This window comes from Fukomys damarensis, unplaced genomic scaffold (assembly GCF_012274545.1).
Source record: "Fukomys damarensis isolate Sample0158 unplaced genomic scaffold, DMR_v1.0_HiC HiC_scaffold_2, whole genome shotgun sequence".
Taxonomy (NCBI): Eukaryota; Metazoa; Chordata; class Mammalia; order Rodentia; family Bathyergidae; genus Fukomys; species Fukomys damarensis.
In genome coordinates this window covers 37,934,116-37,960,650 of record NW_022900914.1, presented here as the reverse complement: position 1 = coordinate 37,960,650, position 26,535 = coordinate 37,934,116, and the positions used below count along the sequence as shown (strand labels likewise).

Genomic DNA, 26,535 nt, shown 5'->3' with positions numbered 1-26,535 from the left:
TTTTTTTTTTTTTTTGGTCTCTTTAGGCAGAATCTCCGTTTATAGTTCAGGCTGGCCCTGAACTATGTGGCCCAGGCTGGCCTCAAATTTGCAGTGAACTTTCTGCCTCAGCCTCCCGAGTGCTGGGATTACAGGTGTGTGCTACCATGCCCACCTCTATATGAGCTTCTTTTAGGAAACATCTGACTTGATAGTATTAAATTACTTTCATTTCTATATTAAACATAGTTCATAGATACTACACTTGATCTTAGCCAAAAGGCTGAGAAGTGATAAACATAGATCACAGATACAGATTCACTTTAGATAGCAGGAAAATGGTTTTAGCTGACATGAAAAAAAAAATCCTACTACCTTGAAACTGTTCATCATAAGTGATTCCTTTTTGTTATTTTCAATGCCAGAAAATGAGAAAGGGATAAGAAATAAATCTTAATAAAAAGATAAAAACTTCTGTGTGGATGTTTCTCAACTTTCTGGGAAAATTTTTCTACAAAAGAAATTTAAGTAATTTAGAGTAAGTCAATGCTGAATGCCATGGACCTTCAAAATGGAAGACTCAGGAACCTCCTCAGCAAACTTAAATTAGAAAACTTAAATTTCTTAAATTTCCTTTCCTAAGGCATACAAAATTTCAAGCAATGAGTAAACATTAGCTATAAGTACTTACCCCAAATGTTAATATCGTCATGCCCGGCCTAAACAAACAGGCTGCTTTCAGCAAACAACAGCAGCCTCTCAGTAAATAGGACAAATGGACACAAAATGAAGTATACAATCCTCTCGTGGTGAGAAGTCCAGTAATTGTCTACACACCTTAGCAGACTGTCCTTGGGTGTCCAGGTCATAAACATTCCTTATGATTATAGCCCCTTCCCTCAAATCTATATAAGCAGTTTTTTTTTCCTGCTAGCTGCTAGAATCTGTCTCTGATTTTAGTCTGTTTACTGGAATAAACTTTTCTTCACAAAAAGGCCTGTTTGAACAAGTGGATTCATGTGCGCCGTTTATAAAACATATAATTTTGAGAGACAAGTTGTTAAAAATGCACTTCTTCGTTGAGGTAGAACTAGGAACATTGTTATAAGAGTACTATAGTTTCTTGTTTGCATATATAAAACTTTTAAAATTAGTTTTATGATTTCTTTAAGCTTTGTTTAAAAGTCTTAAATAATATTTAGAGAAAAATTCCTTTGTTGTTCTCTTGAAACTGGGAAAATAAGTTTATGTTTAGGGAAAAAGGAAAAACAGAAAGAAAAGAAAAATCTTTTAAAAAGCACTTCAGTACTCTGAAAATACTCATTTCCAAGAGTCACATTGCAAGAATATCCAGCAATAACATTCCATAAAAAAGTTTTAGAAACCAGAACTACCTTTTAAGAAAAATACAACAAATATTAAGAAAGTCAGATTGATGATTTAAAAGTCAAATTGCAACAAAATTTAGCAAGTGTTTTAGAATTTTTACATTTATTGTATTACCAAGGGGAAAAAAAACCTGTATACAAAGGTATTACAAAGGTAATAAAACATTCTGTACAATAAAAGATTTTAACATTTTAAGAACTATTGCATATTGATACAAAGCTTAACTTTAAATAATTTAACAATGTTTGAGAACTTTTAAAAATCATTTTCATGATTCCCTTCAAATTTGTACCAGTCACTAAGAAGCATATGAAAATTGGATTTTCTATGCTGTTGGAATCTGTAATCATTGTAGCCAGGTATATGTGCACTAAGTCACACCCTTGCCCACTTTTTAATTTTGAGACAGAGTTGCTATGTTGCTATTTTCCTCACTCAACTTCCCAGAGTGCTGGGACTGCAGGTGTGTGGCACCACATTCAATCTAAATGCAGTGGTTACTTCAAACAAACAAAAAACACTGGGTATGGTGGCACATGCCTGTAATCCCAGCACTTGAGAGGCTGAGGCAGGAGGATAGCAGTTCGAGACCAGCTTGGGCTACACAGTGAGTTCCAGGGTAGTCTCAACTACATAGTGAGACCCTGTCTCAAAAAAAACAAAAAAAATTTTTTGGGCCGGGAATTTAGCTCAGTGATGTTTGGCCTGCCTGGCAAGCACAAGGCCCTGAGTTGATTTCCAATTCCAAAAAGAATTTTTAAAAATTTTAAAATACATTTTTATCTTGTTTGTTAAAAGGGATAGTGGGAACATGAGTGGTTTTTTTGCATGCATGAAAAAACGTAGAGATATGGTTACTTTTGAGATTTGATCTTATCCACTATTAAAGTGTTTGCTTTAAATTTTATGATATATTAGTTAAAATACTCATTTGATTAAGTCTAAAAAGATACAAGCAAACCATACGTTTATCCCTGATTACCTAATTCCTGGGCCAATGATAAGCAGCATGAAATTTTCTATATATGTGGTATGAAAAAAATTCTAATTTCTTCCTTTCATATTCAACCTTAGGGGAAAAAAACAAACCAGAAACCTCTCAGTGGAAACTTCATTCGAATCAGAGTACTTCTAGAGATTAGGATAACAGAATTTCAAAAGTGAATTCAATAATTGGCATTATCCTCAATAGGAAATAATTCTGCAAAGAATAAGTTCAAAAGAAGGTTCTTCAGATTTGGGCAATAGTCACTCTAAAGAGAAACCCACTTCAGGCTCTTACCAACCCATCCAATCTACAGGGATTAGATAATCAGGGGTGTTTGGATTAGAGATTAATCAGAGTGAAGTGACATACACAGATGTTGGTTTATTATATTTATCACTGCAATTTACAGTGTTTCTTCTTAGACATTATTTAATACAAAACTGAGGTAGGAAGGTTTGGTATTTGACTAAAAATAGTCCCCATTCTCTTGTTTCTCCATGCTGTTTAACAATATGTGGTAATCTTTCAATAAATCAATTTCTGATAAAAATGTGTTACTAGGCAACCTGGATTACCAATTCTAAGTCTCTCTCAACATGGACAATATAATTAGTTTTCCTGAAGGATTACGTTAAAAACTGACAATCTAGCTATTTCTGTACATAAAGATCATGAGTAGACAGACCCAGTTACCAATTTAAAAGGCCATTTTAAGACAACAGGTTCTCATGACAGAAATCAGAATAGTGCTTTGGAGGTATAGATTAAGCAATGGTCTGAAGGAAATTTCAAGGATAATTATTACATGCATATTTACACACATAAAAATACTTTGATATACACTTAAAACTGATGTTCTTTAAGCAGTTTTTACATGTTATTCCTCAAAAAAAAAGATGTCTTTGAGAGCAAGAGTTTAATCTCATTCACCTGTAACATTTCCTGCTTTGCACATTAGACATTCAAAAAATGTGATACATGATTTATTATACAAATACTGGGGCATCTGTACAGAGGTGAGGTATCAAGGAAGTGCATGAGGGACACTTGAGTTTAAACCTGCTACATATAGAGCTAGCTATATCAAAGGTATGAAATAATCCTAATAACTAGAATTTATACTTTAAATATGGCACTACTATTCTTAGTAGAGGGACTTTTAATCTCAAAAGGGTTGCAGGAGGGTTTTAAAAAAGAAAATGAGTGCAGCAGGTCAAGGTGCAGAAGTGTATTTCATAAGACAAGTATTCTTGGCATCACTGCTTTTCCTGCAAGGTTGAGTACCTTTTCTTTTAAAAACCATCCCCTGCCCACAGTGTTATAATCACTCCTATGTCAGGTTCACTCTTCCATCTCTTAAGAACAGCTACCATTTATTCAGTATCAACTATGCCGGGGACTGTGCTAAGTGCCGGAGTCCCAGAGATGAGTGAGATGATACTTAAACTATAAATTTTGTCATATGGGCACATACACAACTGTACCTCGGCTGGGGGTTCAGGACTAAGCCTCATGCAGAAGCCTGGTCTTAAGGATGAGAGTGTTACACAAGTATGGACTCTTGCTATCTATCCAGTTTGGTACCCACTAGTATATGTGGCTATGAGTAAAACTTTTTCTAATGATACTACTTGTATTTCAAGTGCTTAGTGGCCACATGGCTCAGACCACCATGAATTAGCAAAGGTAAAGAACAGTTCCATTGTTTAAAAAAAGTCATTGAGCTGGACTACAGTAGCTTCTAAAAACAGAACATTTACCTAGAATGTAAGCTCCATGTTGGAATCTATTCTGTCTTATGTTCCATTATGTCCCAAGCACTTAAAACTAAGCCTAGCGTGTAGTACATGTTCAATTAGTCTTGTTGAATACATTGTTAAATGAAGCTAAAAATAAAAGAATGCACGTTCTAGTAGCAGAAAAGCAGATGCAGAGTAGGTAACATTAAAAGTATGGAGGTCTGACAAAATGTTTTTTTCCAAGGGAAACGAATGAGGTATTAAGGATAATTTATTTTTAAACTTACAGATTTTTTTATTAGTATATTTGCAGTACAAAATACCTTCATTGTGGGCAGTTTGTACAGGTAAATGCAAATATTATATCTTCTTATGCCCCTCCCATCTCTTGGTCCCTTTCCCCTCTGCAAAAGATCTATCTCCCTGCCTCTTTTGGTCTATCTTTTGTGTGCACGCATGTGTGTGTGTGTGTGAGAGAGAGAGAGAGAGAGAGAGAGAGAGAGAAGGGTAGGAAGAGGGAAGGTGGGAGAGAGAGATTGGGGAATTGAACCCAGAGCCTTCCTACTGAACTACAATCCCAGCCCCTCATTTATTTTTTTGAGATAGGGTCTTGCCAAAACTCTAAATTGCCCAGTATGGGCTTCAACTTGTGATCCTGTCTCAGCCTCCCAGAATTCTGGGATTATAGGAATGGGCCAACAACTGGCTTGGGGAATGGGGTGTTTTTAACTGGAGCATATGGAAGATTCTTGTTGGGGGAAATAAAGGCCTTTATTGAGAATATGAAGAAAAGGCAATGAAAGGGCAGATACTAGAGATTTTTAGGAGGCAGATTCAAAAGGACTAAGACTGAGTGTGAAAAAGATAAAGATCTGATTTTGGGGCTGGGGATTTAGCTCAGTGGTTCTGCTGCCTGTCTCGCAAGTGCAAGAACCCGAGTTCAATCCCTAGTACAAAAAAAAAAAAAATCTGACTTTGAATATTAAATATCCCAGATACAATATCCTATTAAATATCCCAGATGGTAAATGATAGTGTCATTAAGCAAAAATAATGCAATAGGAGAAGCCAATCTATATGGGCATTCAGGAAGCATAAGAGAAAAGCCGAAGCTGTGGATATTGCTGAAATTGAAAAAAATAAGCACCAACTGTGGTTGGGATTCTAGAGGAAAAACTGACCTTAGAGAGGAATCTTATCCAAAAATGCTAGAGAGATCAACAGGCAGAATGTTGTATATAGGACAAACATAGTAATGTCTGATAAAAAGATGCAGGATTTGAATGGGGTGGGGGATTCTCTGAGTCTCTGGACCTATCTCCCAGATATCATAAGGGAAGCAGTAAGAGCCAAGATACTGATCAACAAGCTGAGAAAAAGCTGAGAAGTGAGGAAATAGAAGCTACAAACACTTTAGAAGTTAGGATGTGAAGGGAAGGAGCACAACGGTGATAGGAAATTTTTTGCTATTCTTTGGGGTTTTTTGTTGTTGGTCTTTCTTTTTAGGCTGGAGAAGACAGTTACCATTTTTATACAAAGACAGGAAGAACTAAATGGTGATGTGAGGACACAGTAAACAGTATGGGATATAAAGAAGGGATCGCACATGGAGTTTAGAAAGGAAAGACATCCTTTCTTCAAAATAAGGTCAAAGTAAAAGAAGCAAAATGAATTTTAAATTATAAAATAAATTCTATGTTCAGTAAATAGCACCTGATAAGTGAAAAGTCTATTGGAAATACTGTAAACATAAGATACAGGAGACCCTTAATTTATCTTACAGAGGAAAAAATACTGCAAAGCAAGCCAAAGCTTACTTAGTTAAAATCTATCGATCGAGCTAGTCTGTTTAAACTGACCAGCGGCCAAATCATATGAAATTAAGATTATGTATTTTTAAAATAACATACAAACCACCAATCATTATCTAGAGATATCCTAGGTTCATATTCTTAACAGGAAAGAAATTATACCCTACTCTTTCCTCCCTTGCTGGTAAGTTCTACTAAAATTATATGAATATATATATGTGATTTTTCAAGTTATTTCTTTTTAAAATCATAATTTGAAAAATATCATAGTTCTTAGGGGGTTTACTTCTTTTCTTTTGCTTTCTGGACTTACCTCAAGTCTTAACTTGTTCTATTTCCCAGTATTATTCAACTGGGAATTTTTTTATTTATGTAGTATTCATACATACCCCATTCTGACTGAATAATTTGCATAAATTAATGGTTTGGGTGAACTCTGTATAAATGAAATGATACACTAGTTCTAGTCATGGATATGTTTAACATCTAAGGGAGGTCATTAATGGTTTGGGTGGACTCTGTATAAAATGACATATTTCTAGCCAAGGATATATTCAGCATCTAGGGGTAGGTTCTAGTTATAAGATAAACTAGATCTTTAATATATTACTTACTTAGCATCATCATACCATCACAATTAAATTATTGCTCAAATCTGTCATTTTGCCACAGATTTATTTTGCTTTCAAATAATTTGGATTACCATTATTAATACTGGATTTGAATGTATATGATTCTAACAAAAACCTAATGTCAAATAACATATAAAAACCTTAAACATCTAATAAAGCTATTCTTTCAAAAAACAAAGATATTAGTAACACTTTGAATGTTTAATAAATATTTACTACTGTACTGGTAATAATTTGAATGTTTAATAAATATTTACAGAGTGCTTAACACGAGGCAGACACTGTTCTACAAACTGGAGATTTGATAGTAAACAAAACACAAGAATGTCTGCCCTCATGAAGCTTATATTGCAGTAAAGGATACACATAATAAATAAATATTAAGTCAAATCAGATCATGGCGAGTGCTATACATGTATAGCAATGAGGAGGAACACGGAATGGTAAAACTTAGTCAAGGTAGGCCTAATCAGTGTGACAGTTAAACTTGTCAACTTGACTGGCTTGGCAATCACCTGAGATGAGTAAAGCACATTTCTGAGTATATCTGGGTGGGTCATGGAGGTGTTACCTTGAGGACTATACCTGATCTCTGGCCTCTTTCTCGCTGATATTTTTTCTTGGTGCTTTGATTCCCAATTGCCATGAACTAAGCAACTTTGCCTGACTATGCCGTTCTGCCATGATGTTCCTGCCTTGGAAATAGCTGATCATGAACTGAGTCCTCTGAAACCATGAGCCAAATAAATCTACAATAGGAAAGTGACCAATACAGAATACTGGTAGTTCAGAAATAGGGTTGTTGCTGTGACTATATCTGATCCTGTGCTTCAAAAGTCTTTTGAACTGGTGGATGAGTTTAGAAAGATTTGAGGATGTGAGTTAGAGAAGCACTGGATTACTTTAAGCAAAGCCTGATGGATGATTCTAGTCAGACCTCAGATCAGAATGCTAATAGGAATGTAGACAGTTAAGGCTGTGCCCATGTGGTTACAGACAGGAACAAGGCCTCTTGAAAACTAAATGAAAGGTTATACATATTATACTCTGGCAATAAAAAAAAAAGTCTATATTCTGCTCATATCCTGAGGAGGCTGAAATTGAGGGCAGACTAACTGATCTGGTAGAGGAAATTTCAAGGCAGCCCAATGTTGAGGCAGTGGTATGAATATTGCTGACTAATTTTTGCCAGATCTGTAAGTGAAAACTTGAAGCAAAAAGCAGAGCTGAAATATCTGCAAAACTCTGGGTCTGAGAAGAACCATTTATAAAGTTGGTGCCAAAGAAGTATGATTCCTGGTGAGATTAGCACAATTAAAAAGAAATCAAGGTCTTTGAACTGGGACAAGAAGAAATATACCTTGAGGGCATGTCAGGAATTAGCAAGACCCTCCCTGTTGCAGGCTCAAAGGTATAAAAGTGTAAACCTTTCACTTAAGATGAATTCTTTCCAATGAATTGGATATGGGAGATAAAAGAATCAAGGATGATGCCAAGATTTTTTGGTCTGAGCAATTAGAAGCATGGCATTGCCATTTACTGAGTTAGAGAAGACTGAAGGAGAAGCAAGTTTGGGAGGAAAGACCAAAAAATTAGGTTTGGATATATTGAATTTGAGTTTTAATTAGATTTCTAGATGTCAAACAGGCAGTTGTATGAGACAACAGGAAGTGAGAAAACCTAAGAGGTGCAAAGAAGCTTCTTTGTCTTGAAAATATGGGTGTGAAGCTAAAGTTGCTTATGCAACTTTAAAGATACAGATTTAGATAGTATAACATGGAGGAACCCTCCCATACCTTGAAAGCTCACTTCAACTGCCTTCAGCACAACTTAACAGTTTCAAAGAAATTTTGATTTATACATAAATCTGAGAAATTCCAAGAAGCCTCAGAAAACCCCTTAGGGGTGCACAGGCCTCAAAAAAAAAGTAATTTATTTTTCCAATGGCATAGCCATTACACGTTTTCCCTTAAATTTGCTTGAAAGCAAATATCAGTTCATTTAACCATACATTAATATGTTATAAAAGAAATATAAAATTAGAAAAAACTTTTCCTGCTTTAATGTTCTCCTTAGAGTCTTTCCTAGGGAAATGCAGTAGAACTCTGAAGATAGAATTCACACTACACAATCAGGTCAGATCTTTCAAGAGAAGAAACAGAAAGAAAAAAGAAAATCTCTCTTTCTTTTTTGTTTTCATTTTGTTTTTTGAGACAGATCTCACAAATAAGCCCAGGCTAGCCTTGATCTCATGATCCTCTCCCCCAGCTTCTTCAGCACTAGGGTTAGAGGTATGCACCACCACGTTTATCTTGAATTTTCTTTTTATAACAACTTCCAGTTTTTGCATTCTATATACATCCAAAGTTTGTGTTCTACATACATCTAAAGTTTGATACTTCTATGAAAAAGAAGTTTCAACAATAGGAACAATGTCATGTTACAGTTTTGGTTATACAAATACAAAATGCTGCATCTATATAGGTAATACCAAAATGATCACAAACATTTTAAAGGATTTAAATCTTAAAAATTGAACTTAAAAAAAGTCATATGCAAAGGATTCGCTCAATTGCTCATTCTGCGTATTACCAATATTTGAATACTGAGCATTTTGAAAACTGTGGCTGTTTGGATTAGTACCATTTGATGGTCCTGGCTCATTTATCAGGCTGTTATCTGCACAATTAAAGTCAGATCGCTCAAATGCATCTGACTGTGAAACAAAAACTGTAGTACTGGAATTGGTGCCTACTGATATACTGGAAGATGACATCTGATGGAGCTGTCTTAAGTCTCTTGGGCCTAACACTGAATTACAGGAGGGGTTTTCAAGATTCATGCTCACAAGTCTGGAGTTATCTGTCTCCTCCATTCTGTCACTACTGGCTGTCATCATATTAGGCAGCATGGTGGCATCAGAAATACCATATAAGTGAGCCGGTGACATGGAAGAGGTTTCCATTCTGCCTAGGTCATCGGTACTGTTATAAATACAAGAATTTGAAGCATTTAAGTCACTCTCATGAGGCATTGCCAAGAATGGTGGGATGCTCTGCGAATTAGAAGAAAGTGTTCCCGTTGAAAAACTATTCAATGAGCGTGAGGCTGGGTGGGGCACTGACGACCAGCTTGAAGAAACCATTGAGGACATGGCTGAAGTGTGATGAGACAATCCACCTGAGATGGACACTGGTGAGGGATAGTAGGGTTCTGCTTGACTTGAAACCCCTGAAGGCCTGGGCATGTCTGGAATAAGTGTACCATGAGGAAACAAATTTGATTCTGTGGGAAGAAAAATGTATTTTATAAAATTAAAGTGAAAAAAATTATACACAGCATTATTTCTAAATTAAAATTGGAAAAATGTTAATAAAGAAAAATTTCAAAACAACTGATGTAACATTTCAAGTAAAAATTCTTAAAAATGCATTAAAATTATTATTAAATTCTGTAACATGTAACTTTTATAAATATATATAAAATAATTTTTGTAAGTCATTTTGCCATATGGAATTTCACTTGCTAAATATGAAAATCTATATTTGAGGCCCTGTACATGTATTTTTAAAAAGTGAAAGATAAATATCAGAATTTCAATGAACAGGAATTAACCAGGTACATCATTTCATAGTCTTACTTTCTGGAGCAAATGGAAGGATTAGAGAAGATATATTAAGCCATAACCCTAGGATACAAAATTCTCAATCAGAAAAAATTAAGGAAAAATTAATTCTGTATTAATTTATGGATTACACAAATGATATACATACTAAAGCAGGAAAAAGTGGTGGGTAAAGAACTTAAACAGGTGGGGGAAAAGACCTTTAAGCCTTGGTTTTGAATGATCTAAACTAGGGTTTGGCAAAACTTTTTTTCTATAAATGGCCAGATACTTAAGTATTTTAGGCTTTGTAGCTATACAGTTTCTGCTGGAACTATTTGAAACAAACAAACACAAAAATAGGGCTGAGGGTGTAGCTTAGTGTTAAAAGCACCTGCCTAATGTATGAGGCCCTGGGTATAGTCCTTGGCACTGCCACAAAAATAAAAAGGCAGCTAGAGACAGTACATAACCCAATGAATATGGCTGTCTTCCAAAAAGACTTTATTTATAAAGATAGGTGACTAGACAGATCTAATCATTTCTTTCATCACACAATCCAATTAGTGAAATTAACACTGTATGAATAAAATGTACTTTCTCAAACAATAAATACCCTAAACACGTTTTTCAACGCAGTGTTCAGACGCCAAGCTCAATTCACTTGTTAAAAACATGACAAATTTTGTAGGAGAAGAAAATATTAAGGAAGCAATTGTTTATTCTTAAAAATAGAACTAATGCATTTTGCAAAGCACTAGACTTTCAGATCAAAAGGAACAGTCAATAGGGAATAAAATACCTTTTTTGATGAGTCTTCCTTCTCCATTTGACCCCAGGTGGCCAGGTCTTAGTCTCTCTGGAAAATTAACTGTTACAATCAAGATTTTTCCATTAATAAATATAATTTGAATAATTTATGACTTAAAATCTGAGAAACCAAATAAAACAAAACCTACTTAAATATGAATCAGTCTAAAATATTCTTACCAGAATCTTGCCAAATTTTCTGGAAAAATGGAATTGTTCTTTGTTTCTTTGACTTATTCCCATAAGTATCTGATTAAAAAAAGAGACCAAGAAAAAACCAAAAAAAGAAAAACCAAGAAAGCACGTGAATGAATAATCATGAAATTATGCTTCCTCTCCATTAATAAACATTTTATTTGTATATAGAAAATAATTTAAGGAAATATATATAATATGGATTTAATAAGTATATTATATATAGAATATGTCCCAAATTTGTCATAAAGTGTATTTCTCTCTTAATAAAAACAGTTTAAAATAGTTATCTTGTTTCTTATAACACCTATAAGTCAATGACAACTAATGAAATAAGGACTAAAGCAAGATAAAGATAAGGACTAAAACAAGTTTTCTATCTATAAAAAGGGCACACAATAAGGACAAAAACAGACTACCAAAAATAAAACAAATTTTGATAAATATTTTAGGTACTCTGAATTATTTCACCTGAATCAATTGTTCCTAACAGAGATGCAAAGAACATAAAGGAAAAAAAATCTGACACTGACAGGAAAAGAAATGTAAAATGTGAATACACATAACTACTTAAATATATCTCACAATGTTACTAAGAGGATCAACTTTAAGAAACATAAATTAGTCAAAAGAATTAAAAGAATCATATAACAGTGATATATGCGCACCTATGTTTATAGTGGCACAGTTTGTAATAGCTAAAACACGGAAACAGCCCATTTGACCATCAGCTGGAGACTGGATAAAGAAGATGTGGTTTTTCTATAAAATGAAATACTACTCAGCCAAAAAGAATGAGAAATTAGAGACACTCATAGGAAAATGGACACATATTGAGAATATACCCCTAAGTGAAATAAATAAGTCACACATGTATAAATACCAAATAGTTTCTCTGGTGTGAAAATGGTACATAAGATCCTAATGATATAACTGACAATGTGAAATAGGAAGAAAAGGGATAAAGGTGGAGGGGAAATGGGAAGGGTACAGAAAGGTAATAAGGGAAAAGGAAAAAAATGAGAAAATGAAAAAATGGAAATAAAGTATTTGTAAATAGGGAAGGGAGGAGGGGCTGAAGGGAGGGCAGGGATAAAGTGGAAAAAATAAGAACCAAGACCTGTCATGTAAAGGTACAAGATCCCAATAATGAATGTAACTGTACTGTATCCCTAAAATGTAACAATAAACTCAATGAGAAAAAAAAAAGAAATATAAATTAGTATTACCACAGTGTTGTGTCATACCTTTTTCATCTGGCACATATCTAAAATCCATAGGTTCACTAACTTCCTGGTCAGAAGGTCTCCGCAGCTGCATATTTACTGTTACTGGTTCTGTTATAGCTTTGCAATATGGAGGAGTCTTGAAAACAATAGCTACTTGACGGTGTACATCAGCTTGTGAAAAGATACCTTTAGCTTCCCAATCATTCAACACAAAACGAACTTCTATATCATCTAGTAAATAAGAAGTCAAAGAAATAGTAACATAGGAAAGCCCAGTAACATACATTTGCTAATCTAAAATACATTCTGGAATGAATGAAAAATAAAATAAATACCTTTCTGAACTTTGTCACAAAGTAAAAATATTTCATCTCCTCCCCTGACACTTCCACAGTTCTTGTTTACACGACAAATTCTTAATTCTGCAGTATTTGGAGCACCTAAATATAAAGGATCTTTTTAAAACAGGTTGCTACCTTAGTAATACATTTTATTCTGTTGGGGGCAGAATTTGGGGAAAATCATTTACATAATAGATAAAAACTTTTAATGTACAGATAAAAGACTCTAAATTAATCATACACATGTCCCTTTCTTTTCTAACTGCTTTACCTAACCTGGCTTACAGCCTTATGATTTTATTTCTAGGCAATGACATTTTCTCTAAATAAATCTCCCTGCCTTCTGATTCTGACTCTTCTAATCCATCCTACCCACTGTGACCAGATTAATCTTCTTAAGTCACTGGCCATATCTCTAGAGCAATGCAGTTTTCTGTGTTTGCTTTTAACTGGCCAATATGATTATAATACTGTAGTTTTCCCTGCATCCACACCTCTCCATGATGAGGATACTCTGATCTTACATGCAAAATAGGTATAATCATTCACCATCAGTAAACATATATGTAGGTATGTGTTTACACATTAAAAAATATTTGAGGGCAGTTTCATAATCAAATGATAATTTTTTATATCTTTTGATCTAGCATTTCTACTTTAGGAAATCTACGTGAGAGAAATATCTGCACAAGATATGCACGTAAAACAATATTTATTGTAGTACAGTTTGTTAGAGAGAGGTAGGAAGAGATACTGAAGGAAACAAATATCTTATAATAAATAATGATTTAATAAAATTATGATATAACCATATAATGAAATAGTCTCTCATATTATTGAAAAGAAAAATGTAACTAAAAAGAAGTTCAAGATACAATGCTAAGAGAAAAAAGTTTTTAACAAGACCAGAGATAATTTTTAAAAGTTCCAACATTATTTTGTATGAATCTTGATGATGTATTTGTGTATATGAAGAAGAAACTGCCAAGATAATCATCAAAGAACTATGATTATCTTTGGAAGATGAGATTTAGGAGATTTACTTTCTTTGTTACATACATTTCTGCAATGTCTGAGATTTTCGAAGAATGAACATACATTTTTCTAATTATCAAAATACTTTAAAAATTAATACATTTAAAAAAAAACAAACTAAGAAAGTCTACATATACAGGAAAATAAAGTACTTACGGTTGTCATAAATTGGATTAGAGACAACAGGAGGTAGCGCAGTTGTCAAATTGCCATGTTCATCAGGGAGAAAAACTTGAAAGCACAGTCTGACTACATTGAGGTCGCAATCTTCAATATCAAGCAGCTGTTGTTCAGGAACTGAACAGTACATTGTTCTTTTTAGAATGTAGTATAGTCACAGTACTAAAGTCCTGCTATGTCTTGCTTTCCCCATTACAGCCAACAACCTCAAGTAGCATCTGTATCTGTACTAACCTAAATAGTGCCTTTTATAATCAAGCATTCACTAAGAGTAGCTGATAAATTATACCATGTTCAGGATGTAACTATTTCAGTTAACTGGGATTTAGAGTCCTTCACACTAATATAAAAAATTTAATGGAAGCAAATTATACGTAACAGAATATATCGAATCTTGCAAGAATTACTACCATTCTCTCTCTCTCTCCCTCTCTCTCTCTTTTTTTTTTTTTTTTTTGGTACTGGGCTTTGGGACCTCACACTTGTGAAGCAGGCAGAGGAACCACTGAGCTAAATCCCTGGCCCTATCATTCCCTTTTTTACAGATGATGAGGAACTTAAATGAAATTACTTGTTCAGAGTTTCACAGCAAAGAATTAGTAAGGTGGGAATTTGAACTCCACTCACTCAACCTAGAGCCTCTGCTTTTAAAAAATTAAATTAGAAATTTGTATTTATATTCCACATAAAAATGACATACAGAAATAAAGATTAAAATTTAGATCAATACTTTAGGAATAAGGCTGGGCATGGTGGTGCACGCCTATAATCCCAGCACTCGGGAGGCTGAGGCAGGAGGATCACTGTGAGTTCGAGACCAGCCTGGGCTACATAGTGAGTTCCAGGTCAGTCTCAACTACCTAGTGAGACATCTCAAAAAACAAAAATAAAAACAAAACAAACAAACAAACAAAACCAACCAAACAAACCCAAACAAATACTTTAGGAATAAAATGTCAAAGAAGATACCAAGTGATGTAAATCAGCTAGTTTCCAGAAGAAACTTTATGTGCAAATTAAATCTGCTTAAAAAAAAAAGACACTTCCATAGGAAAAAAATAATATATATATACATGTATGTATATATGATAGAATATACAGTTTGATACATTGAAAACAAACCCAATTACAAAAGAAAATATTGCCTTTTCAAAAAATACCAGAAACTACACTATAACTAATATTGCCATATTTTTTAAAGCACAAAATATACATATTAAATTATAGTAAAATTTTATTTTGTTAAATATTCAAATTTAAAATGCTAAATCAGGAAAACCAGTTAACCAAATTCCTTAATCTTATAGGTAGTAATAAATATATTTTGTTATTACTTAATGATACACACAGTCTCAGTAGCTGTTACATTTAAATTTATGACAGTATAACCATTCTTTGGGGCTGAGGATTTAGCTCAGTGGTTCTGCTGCCTGCCTTGCAAGTGCAGGGTCCCGAGTTCAATCCCCAGTACCAAAAAAAAAAAAAAAGCCTAATATTTGAATAAATATACAAGAACACATTTAGCTGGGCGTGGTAGCGCATGCCCATAATCCTAGCACTCGGGAGGCTGAGGCAGGAGGATTGCTGTGAGTTTGAGACCAGCCTGGGCTACACAGTGAGTTCCAGGTCAGTCTCAATTACATAGTGAGACCCCGTCTCAAAAAACAAAACAGTAGGGGAAAGGTAATAAGGGAAAAGAAAAACATAGGAGAAAATTTAAAAAATGGAAATAAAGTGTCTGTAAATGGAAGGGGAGGAGGGGGTGAAGGGAGGGTGGGGACAAGGGGAAAAAATGAGAACCAAGACCTGTCATGGAAAGGTGCAAGATCCCAATAATGAATGTAACTGTACTGTATACCTAAAATGTACCAATAAACTCAATGAGGAAAAAAAAATTTTAAAAAGAATTTTAAAAAAGAATACATTCGTATGACTAAAAGCTAAAATGTTGTGATGTCAACACTTGTATCATAAAAGCATTGGGGTATCATTATAGAAGCAATAAGAGGTCTATCTCTTCAAAATCAAGTTCTAAAACAATATAAATTTAGAATTTGAGATTTCAGTGTCTCTCAATTTCAAAGACGAATAATCAACACATACATACACAGAAAATGAGTAGCTAGGTGAAATGTATAAACAAGATGTGGTATAGTCAGACAATATAATATTATTAACTAAAAAAGAATATATTATGGATGTAAACACCCCAACACAGATTTCAAAAATATGCTGAGCAAAAGGAATTAGACAAAAAAATAGACTGTGTGCTTATAAAATTCTTAAAAAGATGAATACATATGTGGTGACAGGAAGCAGATTGGGAGTTTACTGAGGCAGACGACGCCGACTGAGAAATGGGACTATGAAAATTCTGGCAGGTGATGAAAATATTCTCCTTTTGTTTTTTGGTGCTCCTATACCAGGGATTGAATCCAGGTCCTTTACACTGAGCCACACTGCCAGGCCTTCTTTCTTTCTTTATTTATCTTTTATTATAAGACAAGGTCTTTCTCAGCCACTAAGTTGCCCAACCTTGGCTCAAACCTGGAATCCACCTGGCTTGGTCTCTCAGAGTGCTGGCATTATAGGCATGTGCCATCAGTTGGAAATGTTCTTTAGCTCAAGGTCACAAAGGAAACTATATTTAGGTGGATTCTATAGCTCAGTGAAAGTATATTTAAAGTATTTTAAAATGTTACACAAAAGTTAATAAGCCAAAAAAATTAAAAACATTTAGTTACATAATGGGTCCCTCAAAGCGAAGAAATTCTACCTACTTAAAAATTCATTTATGATGAGAATTTTGCTTTGAATTTTCTCAATACCATATATGGAAATGAAAGGTCTGTTGAACAATCATTTAGATATCTTATAACCGCTAAAGAAAACTGAAAGTAAAAGTTAACAAAATGAGGTTCTATTTGTGGTAATGGCATATGACATACAAAACTGTTGAGAACTAAGTGGACAAAATGAAAATTCCTCTAAAAATATCAACAGAGAACTAATCAGGTCATGAAGAATCACGGGGTCAAAATATGGGAAAGGAGTAGAGCTCAGTGGTACAGCGATTGACTAGCTCATATAAGGCCCTAGGTTCAAACCCTAGCTCTGCAAAAGAAGGCAGGAAGAAAGCGGGGAGGAGATATGGGTGAAGGAAACCTAAAGTTCAGAATAACATCACTTTTATCTATATATAGTCTGCCAATTAAGAAGTGGCTAAGAGGACATGAAGCAGAGATCAACTCACAACAAAGAATAGGGGAAAACGAGAGTTCAATGCCTGCCAAGGATGGGAGATCTAATAAATGCCCTATTTGGAGCATTTGGGATCTGGAAGAGGTACAGCCTAGGAGGAAGGTGAACTAGAAACTCTTACTTCAGGGAGATAAAGACCAGCTTCAAATGACCTAAATCATTCAATGAATTTCAGGTAATCTAGGATTGCTCATACACCTAGCTATCTACAAGAAAATCTGCAAGGAGATAATATTATTTTAGATCTAAATGTTTTACAAATTTTCATCTCAATGTCTAGTATTCTACTTTAAATAACCAAGTATGTGAGGACAAAATAAAATAATGTTTTAAAAAAGAAAAGACTAGGTAGGGCCGAGGATGTGGCTCAGTGGTACAGCACTTACACAGCATATGTGAGGTACTGGGTTTGATACAAACACAACAATAAACACACATACACAACAAAAACTACACCATAATTAAGTGTTCAGATACATGATTTAAAATAATTATTCTCCACTTGCTCTTAGCCAAAAGGCCAAGAAGTGATGAAAAAATAATTATTCTCAACACTGTATATTCAAAGTTTTATTGGGATATTTTGGGGAGTTTTTTGAGACAGAGTCTCACTATGTAGTTGAGACTGACCTGGAACTCACTATGCAGCCCAGGCTGGTCTCGAACTCACAGCAATCCTGCTGCCTCATCAGCCTTCCCAGTGCTGGGATTACAGGCATTTGCCACCACGCCCGGCTTATTCAATGAGTTTAAAAAATCAGATTAAGAGATTAGTGGGGAACTTGAAATTAATAAAACAAATATATTCTATACTTGGAAAATATAATAAACTGGAATTAAGATTATCAAACTTATTGACTATTTTGTAGAAAACACTTTGTATCTTGTTTTTCTGTACCCCAAGGACTAAAGTATATTTACTAATATCATCTCAGAAAGTTTTTAAGTGTTGATTTATATTAACAATCTAACCCATGGGCCAGGGATTTAGCTCAGCGGTTCTGTGGCCTGCCTTGCAAGCACAAAGACCCGAGTTCAATCCCTGGTACCAAAAAAAAAAAAAAAAAATCTAATCCAGCTGGGCACAGTGGCACACACCTGTAGTTCCAGCACTTGGGAGGCCAAGGCAGGAGGACTGCCACTAAATCAAGAACAGCCTGGCTACATAGTGAGTTCAAGGCCAGCCTGAACTACACAGCAAGACCCTGTATCCAAAAAAAAAGTTACAAAAATCTTTAACCCATACAGGGTGTAAGGTAGGGAAGCCAACGTAATTAATCATTTTCCCAAACTTTTTCTTGTTCTAACATTTTCTAATTGTACCAATGTGTCACTTCTTTCATACACTAAACTCTCTTAGCTCTGTTTCGGGCCACTCAATTATACTCTACTGGTCAATCTGTCTAGCCTTACCTCAATACTACTGCTTTATAAATACCTGTATCTGATAAAATTAGTTTATTTTTGCCATTCCTCTTTATAAAGTAGCTTTCTAATCCTGTTTTGAATTATATTCTCATATTTAATTAAAAGATCTTATGGGCTGGGGATTTGGTTCAGTGGTTCTGTTGCCTGCCTTGCGAGCACAAGGGCCCGATTTCAATCCCTGGTACCACCAAAAAAAATTTTTTTTTAGAAAGGATCTTGCTGGTATTTTGTTTGGATTGCATGAGTTTCTATCAATTTGTGGAATAATGTGATCGTAAAGATGGAACATGTCTTTCCACTTATGTGATGGTTCTCTATCATCTCATGAAATGAGCGTGAAATTCATCTTGGAAGACAGTCACTGAAGAATTAAATTATCCAGATGTTACGATCAATGCTGGGCAAATGATACAACTAAGATAATATAACCTTGGGTTTAAGAGAACTGAAAACGCTTTTGGAGAATTTGGAGTAAGAAGAACAACTTGAATATTTCAGGTAGACAAGTACAAAAAAGGTATGTTTATTCATACATTTATCTGCTTTTTCTTTCAATAAATTTTAATTAAACCATTATCATGTGCTAGACACTGGGCTAAATGACAAAGATACACACAGAAGACAGTTCCCACACTCCAGACTTAGTGAAGGAGAAACATAAATAAAGTTTTAGTAAACAGTATGAAGCTTTGAATGGTACGCTTGAGAAGTTGAACTCAGTAAGTAGGTCAGTTTCTCACAACGTGGTTCAAAGTTCATCTGTACCAGAATCATCTAGGGGCAGAGATTACAAATTGAAGTTTAGTATCCAAAAGTCATGAAATTAGTGGATTAAATAAGCATTTTCTGGAAGGAAAGAAAAAGAAAAGAAAGAAGAAAAGGAGAAAGGGAAGAAGGGAGAAAAAATATAAAATACAGCAAAGAGTAAGGCTTAAGGTAAAGGTACTGTAGTAAAGATGTCATATGTACGCATGTGTAGGCACTGAGTGGAGAAATAAAATCTATTTCTTACTGTGGTTCAGAAAGAAGTTTAGAAACACTTGTCTAAATGTGCTTTTTAAAATCCAGATCCCTAGGCTCCACCCCAGACCTGGGAATATGGCCTAGAATGCACATTTTAAATAAGTACTATGGGGATTCTTATGCGTGTCCAAATTGAGAACTATTGCTGAAGTTGATTTAAAGCCACTTGAACTAAATAAACGTCTGAAATGGTCATACTGATTTCAAGAGAATTTTTTTTTTTTTGGATGCTTTGGAATTTTTTTGGAAAGGAGGCTAAGGATAAAGGAAGGGACAAAAGTTTAGAGGCTAACACCAACAGTCTAGGTTAAAAACTGATGCAAGCCTATATTCCTACAGTGTCAATGAAAAGACTAGACAGGACTGGACTAAGATGGTCAGGGAGGGTAAATGAGATTTTTTTTCTGGAATAGTTAAGGGTTCATAAATAGACAGTGGAAGAGAATATAGGAAAGATGTTAGAGCTATATGTTGGTGACTTTGAATGTGGGGACTTATCAGTTTTAAACTATATAAGAAGCCATTGCAAGTTTCTGAATACAACATTTTGATAAAGAACTATTCTAAAAGTATTATAATGGGGAAAATGACAATAACTCAAATTGTAAGATAAGTTCCTAAAGTAGGGAGGCAGGAAAGAAAGGAAGAAATGGATGATAAAACAATAACTAGCAGGAGATGTTAGCTCAGTGGTAGAGTGTTTCCCTAGAATATGCAAGGACTTGGGTTAGTTCCCCTCCACCAGAAACAAAGAAAAATAACAACAAAATATCTAAGTGATCACTGAAAACATAAATAATGTGATGGATAAACTGGAAGAACTGCTCCTTCCACAAATCTATCTATATTCATCTAGGCAGTATAGAAAGGTTAAGTTCATAATTCTTGGAGTCAGGCTACTTGTATTCAAATCTTGCCTTCACCACTTACCAGCTGTAAGACTTTCAGCAAATTACTTTTCTATGCCTCCGTTTTCTTATTTATAAAATGAAAATATAAACAGTATCTACCTCTTAGGTTGTTATAAGGATTAAATGAAATAAATTTGTAAAACACTATCTACCAAGAATTACTTTAAGTGCTATTTGTATGTTTATTACTCATATCATGTCTGGTTCTAGACTGCAAAAGAAAAAACTCTCCCATTTTCCTTTTAAGAAATTGGGTTTGAATTCCAACTAGCATTTCAATTTTGACTACCTTGGGATGGTATATGACCAAAGCTTTGGTCTTCTCTTCTGTACAGCAGTGTTGTTCAATGATTCAATTAAAAATTGTAGATAAATGCCCATCAGTTGGAAACTGTATAAAGAAGATGTGGTTTTTCTATAAAATGGAATATTACTCAGCCATAAAGAATGAGAAATTAAGCCGGGCATGGTGGCACAAGGCTGTAATCCCCTCACTCGGGAGGCTGAGGCAGGAGGATCGCTGTGAGTTCGAGACCAGCCTGGGCTACATAGCAAGTTCCAGGTCAGTCTCAACTACATAGTGAGACCCTGCTCCAAAAAAAAAAAAAAAAAAAAATGAGAAATTAGATTCATTCATAGGAAAATGGATATATATTGAGGATATACTCCTAAGTGAAATAAATAAGTCACACATGTGTAAATACCGAATAGTTTCTCTGGTGTGAAAAAACTATAATAGTACATAAGGTCCTAATGGTATAATAGACAATGTGAAATAGGAAGAAAGGGGATAAAGGTGTAGGGAAAGTGGGAAGGGTGGGGGAAAGGGAATAAGGGAAAAGAAAAAAATATTAGAAAATGAAAAAAGGAAATGAAATATTTGTAAAGGAGGAGGGGATGTGGGGTGAAGGGAGGGTAGGGACAAGGGGAAAAAATGAGAACCAAGACCTGTCATGTAAAAAGGTACAAGATCCCGATAATGAATGTAATGGTACTGTATAACTAAAATGTACCAATAAACTCAATGAGGAAAAAAATTGTAGATAAAACACTTACTAAATGATAGCTATTGTTTATAGTTTTGTTTTACACTGCACCTAGTCTTGGGTGGACTCCTTAAAGACTGGCCTTAATTTGACAGTGGATCAAAGTTTTCTTTAAGTGAGCAGACTCTTGATACAGAATTTTCCCACTTCTAAAAATTTACCCTACAGAAATAATCACATAAGATCTTCTTAAATAAAATGAAAAAAGGTAAATATTCATTAGAATAAACGAATTAGTCTACCCAAACAGCAGAGTAATCTGTTAGAAAAATAAAATAGATTTGTAAGTACTGACATGGAAAGATGTTTCACATATAATCCTGAGTAGAAAAAAATAAGCAGTAGCATAGCAAGCATAAAATGATTTCTTTTACATAAAAATGTTTATATATGATTATATGTGTTAAAGGAAATTTTAGAAAAATATATATCAAATTTCATAATAATATCTTCTGGCAAGTAAGACTGGAGGGGAGAAAGAGAACTTTTACTTAATACTAAATAGTATGAAAAATGAGGACCTACACAAAAGATATAAACATCCTACGGCTAATAAAACAGTACCTGTTTGTGAGCATAGTCCTTAAATTATCATCATTTCCCCATATTATTTTCATACATCTAGGAAAAATACAAATTTATTCTTTGTCATATTTAAGACATCCTTATATGGTGGGCTTGTATTTATTTATTCTTTGTGAATTTTATAATTATTCAATTCCCGATATGCCTATTTAAGTAGAAGACTTTAGAATGAAGACTACCAAGAAGAATGCAGAAGTTGCATTTATCTATTTAAGCAATAGTGCTAAAAGTACCAGGTGCCATACCCAGACAGTCTCACACACATAAATGTTTAATAAATGCCATCCCAAATGAAATTCACTGAACAGTAAATATCTAGCCATATACACAAATACACTATGAAAATAGTTTGTGTGGCTTCTACTATTTCTATACTTTCATATTTGGGATTAGGTTTTGCTGTTGAATATGCCATTAAATTAAATGTACTCCATTATCTCATAACCACAGTGGCTTTTCAACACTCAGAAAGGAGAATATATATTGTCTGTTGGGAGGTGGCATAGGGAAGGCCACATTCAGAGAGAAGAGAACATCCTGAGGTTTCCTTAGAAAAAACAGTGACACTCTCCAGTGATACCAGAAAGCCTTGCCTATATTAGAATATTTTCCTAAAACCTGAAACATTTTAAAAGCATTTCATTCCTCAAAAGCAGGTTTAAGTCAACAGTAGACAATTGAACACAAAACTCTAAATCACTTTTAAAATACAAGTTCAGGGCATAAATAGAAGTCACATAGTAAGTCAGCATCTAAGTAATAGAAATGGTTATATCAAATATACCTACCATTGAAAGGATTTATTCCTGCACTTATTCTTGAAATAACAGCTTCCTTTACTTCTTTTTTCTTTACACATCGAATACCTAAATTTTGAAAACTAGAAGAAAAATAACTTTCAAAACTGTATAATAGCTAAATAAAATGAATACTACAGAAATCAAATATATATCCAACACTAAGTTATCATGCTGTCAGGGGTAAAAAAGCATGAACTGTACTTCTAACAGCTACGATAAAGAGGTAAGAGTCAAAAAGTGGCACACACTAGATTTCTTAGAGAACTGTTAAAAGAAAATAGTATTTACAGTGCTATATCATTTTTATATTTTAGTTATATCTTACCAATATGCCTATGTTAAATATACCAAAGTAAAAATTAACAGGAAAGCAACACGAAAAAGCAAACAAACTGATAATTAAATAACTGAAATATGTATGCTTGATCATATAAAGCAGAAAGTGTAAAAAGATGCCCACAGCCTGAAATCCACAGATACGTTTCATGAAGCCTGTAGGAGTACTGCCTAAACTAAAAAAAGAAAAAACAAAATCTGTATAATTACCAAAAGTTAAAAATTAATTAGTGTATATGAACATCTGGTGTGCTGGCTTCATGAATGGTTTAGAGGTCTGGCAATACTAACTTCTTACCGAAACAACTGGTTGAGACCAGTGGCCACACTGACAAAAGGCTCTCCAGTTTGCTACATTGTCTGCTAAGTCTGCCTACACTTGATCCTCTACACTTATTTATGCTGCCTGCTTAGACCTTCAGAGATGTAATTTTTTAGCCCCAATTTCACAGCTACTACTAGCAGGGGAATATATTTTGTGCCATATTACATGAAGTTATAAGATATACTGAAATGTGTTTTTTTTTAATTAGAAAGAGGTTAAACACTAACAATATTTAACTAAAGTTTCAAGATGTCACTTATGGAAAACTTCTCAATAGCTACAAATATTACTAGTTTGCATATGTGTAGTACAGAGGATGGTGCAGGGAACTCCCCTACCACCATCAGTCATGCTCCTTCCCACATGGAAAAACCATGACATCATTAAAGCTGGGTGGGTGTGAATAAAGAAACAGAACTCAATTATAATGACACTACTATGTGTTCAAACTTAACATGGCCCTTGGCAACCAGTGGCTGTACTATTTACCCTCCCTCTATGTTTCTGCTGTCTTATGGTTGTGCTCTGTACACTCATCACACTGAGGGTTGTGTTAAGTCTTAAAGTGTCTTTGACAATACCTTTCTCTTCCTCCAATAATTACAAAAATAAATCATGATTTCTTAATTCTTTCTCGAAATCCTGAAACAACAATCCTCTTCCTCAAAGGCATTCTACTCCTTTGAAAGTCTTAGTTTGGTTCTTTTTCTTTGACAAAAGATTTTAAGGAATTCCTTATTCTAATATGTTTATAAGCCACTTTATTCTGTTTCATTTAAAGAATCATATTTTTTTTTACCATGGTCAGAATCATAGAAGTAATAGGGATTTTTGAAATTCTGACAGCTCAGTAGTAAAGCACTTACCTAGCATGCACAAGGCCCTGGGTTTGATTCCTAACATGCACACACACGTGCACACTGTCCCCCAACCTAACCCAACCCAAACCAATCAAACAAACAAAAACTCCACAAAAATCTGACCTGAGGACACCAAGGATCATAGAGGTTATCTGAATAAATTACTCATTCATATTTTCATAACAGTAACAACATGTATTAGAACTCTTCCTATGGTTCTAAGAATTCTGGAAAGTAATGGGGATATAGGACGACTCCTCCCCTTGAAGAACTTATAGTGTGATACAGGGGTTGGCAAGATATAACCCATGGGGCAAATCTAGCACAGTATATTTTCTATATAAACTCTGTATTGGAACACAGTCCTACTCATTCATTTACATATCATTTATGGCTGTTTTCATGCTTCAGTAGCAGAAATGAGCAGTTGCAACAAAGACCATAAAGCCTCCATAGCCTAAAATCTTTACTATCCAGCATTTTACAGAAAAAGTCTACTAGCCTCTAGTCTGGTACGTCAGATAGCTATTAAATAATCACAAACTAAAACTATGACAAGTTTTATAAAGGAAATATATATGTTTAGAGGAGTCTATGATGGAAGACAATTGATCGATTCAGGGCAAAAAGGGAAGGAAGGGATATTTAAGAAACAGAATGGAAGTAGTGGGGAAGAGGAAATAGACTTCTAGGCAAAAGGAACAGAGTGAAAAGGTCCCTAAAGAAGATCATCGTGAGCCCAAGACATTAAGGAAAGGCTTTTGTGAGTGGTGTGTAAAGACCAGTGCAACAGTTGCCCAGTACAACCGAAGCCTGTCTTATGCAAGGTAACAATTTGATTTGTATTTTAAAAGATCACTCTCCTAAAGTGAAGGGAAGACTGAGGGGAAGAAGTTAAAAAAAAAGCTCATGAAAGACTACCAGGCAGAAGGGTGTTCCAGCAGCCCAAATTTAGAACACAGAGGTGTGAGGGCGACAGATCCCACTGCATGAGAACATGGATAGATTCAAGAGTTATATAGGAGGTATGTGTTAGTCAACTCTCACCTGTGCGAGAGGTGTAGGGATGGCACCTGTTTGGGCTTTTAAAGCAACCAGTAAGACAAGGCACATTAGAAGACTAATTTTGAAGGGAAAGAGCTATCAGATTAAATACTACTCTCAGTAAAAAGAACAAGGACTCCTTAGAAAAAAGCTGATGACTTAATAGCTAGAGCAAGAAAACTTCAAGTTTTGAAAACAGTGTTAAATGGAGAGTAAAGAAGTACTTGAAAAAAGAAGAGAACATACTAAATGGACACAGAAGATAGGGAAAGCTGGGTCAATCTGAAATTCAAAATAACGATACTAATGGGCTATAGTATACTGGCTAAAAAAATTCATAAATTGCCGGGTGTGGTGGCGCACGCCTGTAATCCCAGCACTTGGGAGGCTGAGGCAGGAGGATCGCTGTGATTTCGAGACCAGCCTGGGCTATATAGTGAGTTCTAGGTCAGTCTCAATTACATAATGAGGCTCTGTCTCAAAAAACCAAAAAAACAAAAAAAAAAAGAATTCATAAATTGACCATGACATTTTTTAAACAGGGAAGGGAAGGGAAAGAAGGGAAAGTTCTTTGTTAATAGTATGCCAATTAATAACACTAAGAATGGAAAAAAATGTTATGACATGTCTCCTAAGGGGATATTTTGAGAACAATATGACATTACTTATATGAATTAAGGTTACCCAATGTGATATTTTCACACATTCCTATCTCATGCATTGATTGTATCCATCTACCCTTCTTCTACCTTCTTTTCTCCCCAAAATATTTCAAGGCAAGAATGCCTAAAAGTTTAAAATGTTATTGGGAGCTCAACTAATACAGTCAGAAAAGATTTCTTGCTGTGTATACAACTAGATATTTTATACTTTGTTATTAATAAAGAACATTTTAAGAGGTTTTTCTAAATGGTTATTACCAACATATAAGGAAAACTACTAACCTTTTCCTGTTGTAATTAGTTTCATCTTCCCACAAGAACC

General features: G+C 34.5%; 1 protein-coding gene and 1 pseudogene across 2 annotated transcripts in view; both read right to left on the bottom strand.

The window, feature by feature from the left end:
* Positions 1 to 188: 188 nt before the first annotated feature.
* Positions 189 to 274, bottom strand: LOC117286710 (annotated as a pseudogene).
* A 6,493-nt stretch (positions 275 to 6,767) lies between these two features.
* Rel (REL proto-oncogene, NF-kB subunit) overlaps positions 6,768 to 26,535 on the bottom strand; it is a 35,371-nt gene continuing 15,603 nt past the window's right edge. For both annotated transcript variants that reach the window (XM_010609799.3, XM_010609798.2), the window contains exons 4-10: positions 22,975 to 23,066; positions 13,909 to 14,049; positions 12,712 to 12,816; positions 12,395 to 12,607; positions 11,133 to 11,201; positions 10,945 to 11,013; positions 6,768 to 9,823 (exon numbers count right to left, since the gene is read on the bottom strand). In XM_010609799.3, coding sequence (XP_010608101.1) covers positions 9,078 to 9,823; positions 10,945 to 11,013; positions 11,133 to 11,201; positions 12,395 to 12,607; positions 12,712 to 12,816; positions 13,909 to 14,049; positions 22,975 to 23,066 — 1,435 coding nt within the window. In that variant the 3' untranslated portion in view covers positions 6,768 to 9,077. The remainder of the gene's footprint in view (positions 9,824 to 10,944; positions 11,014 to 11,132; positions 11,202 to 12,394; positions 12,608 to 12,711; positions 12,817 to 13,908; positions 14,050 to 22,974; positions 23,067 to 26,535) is intronic.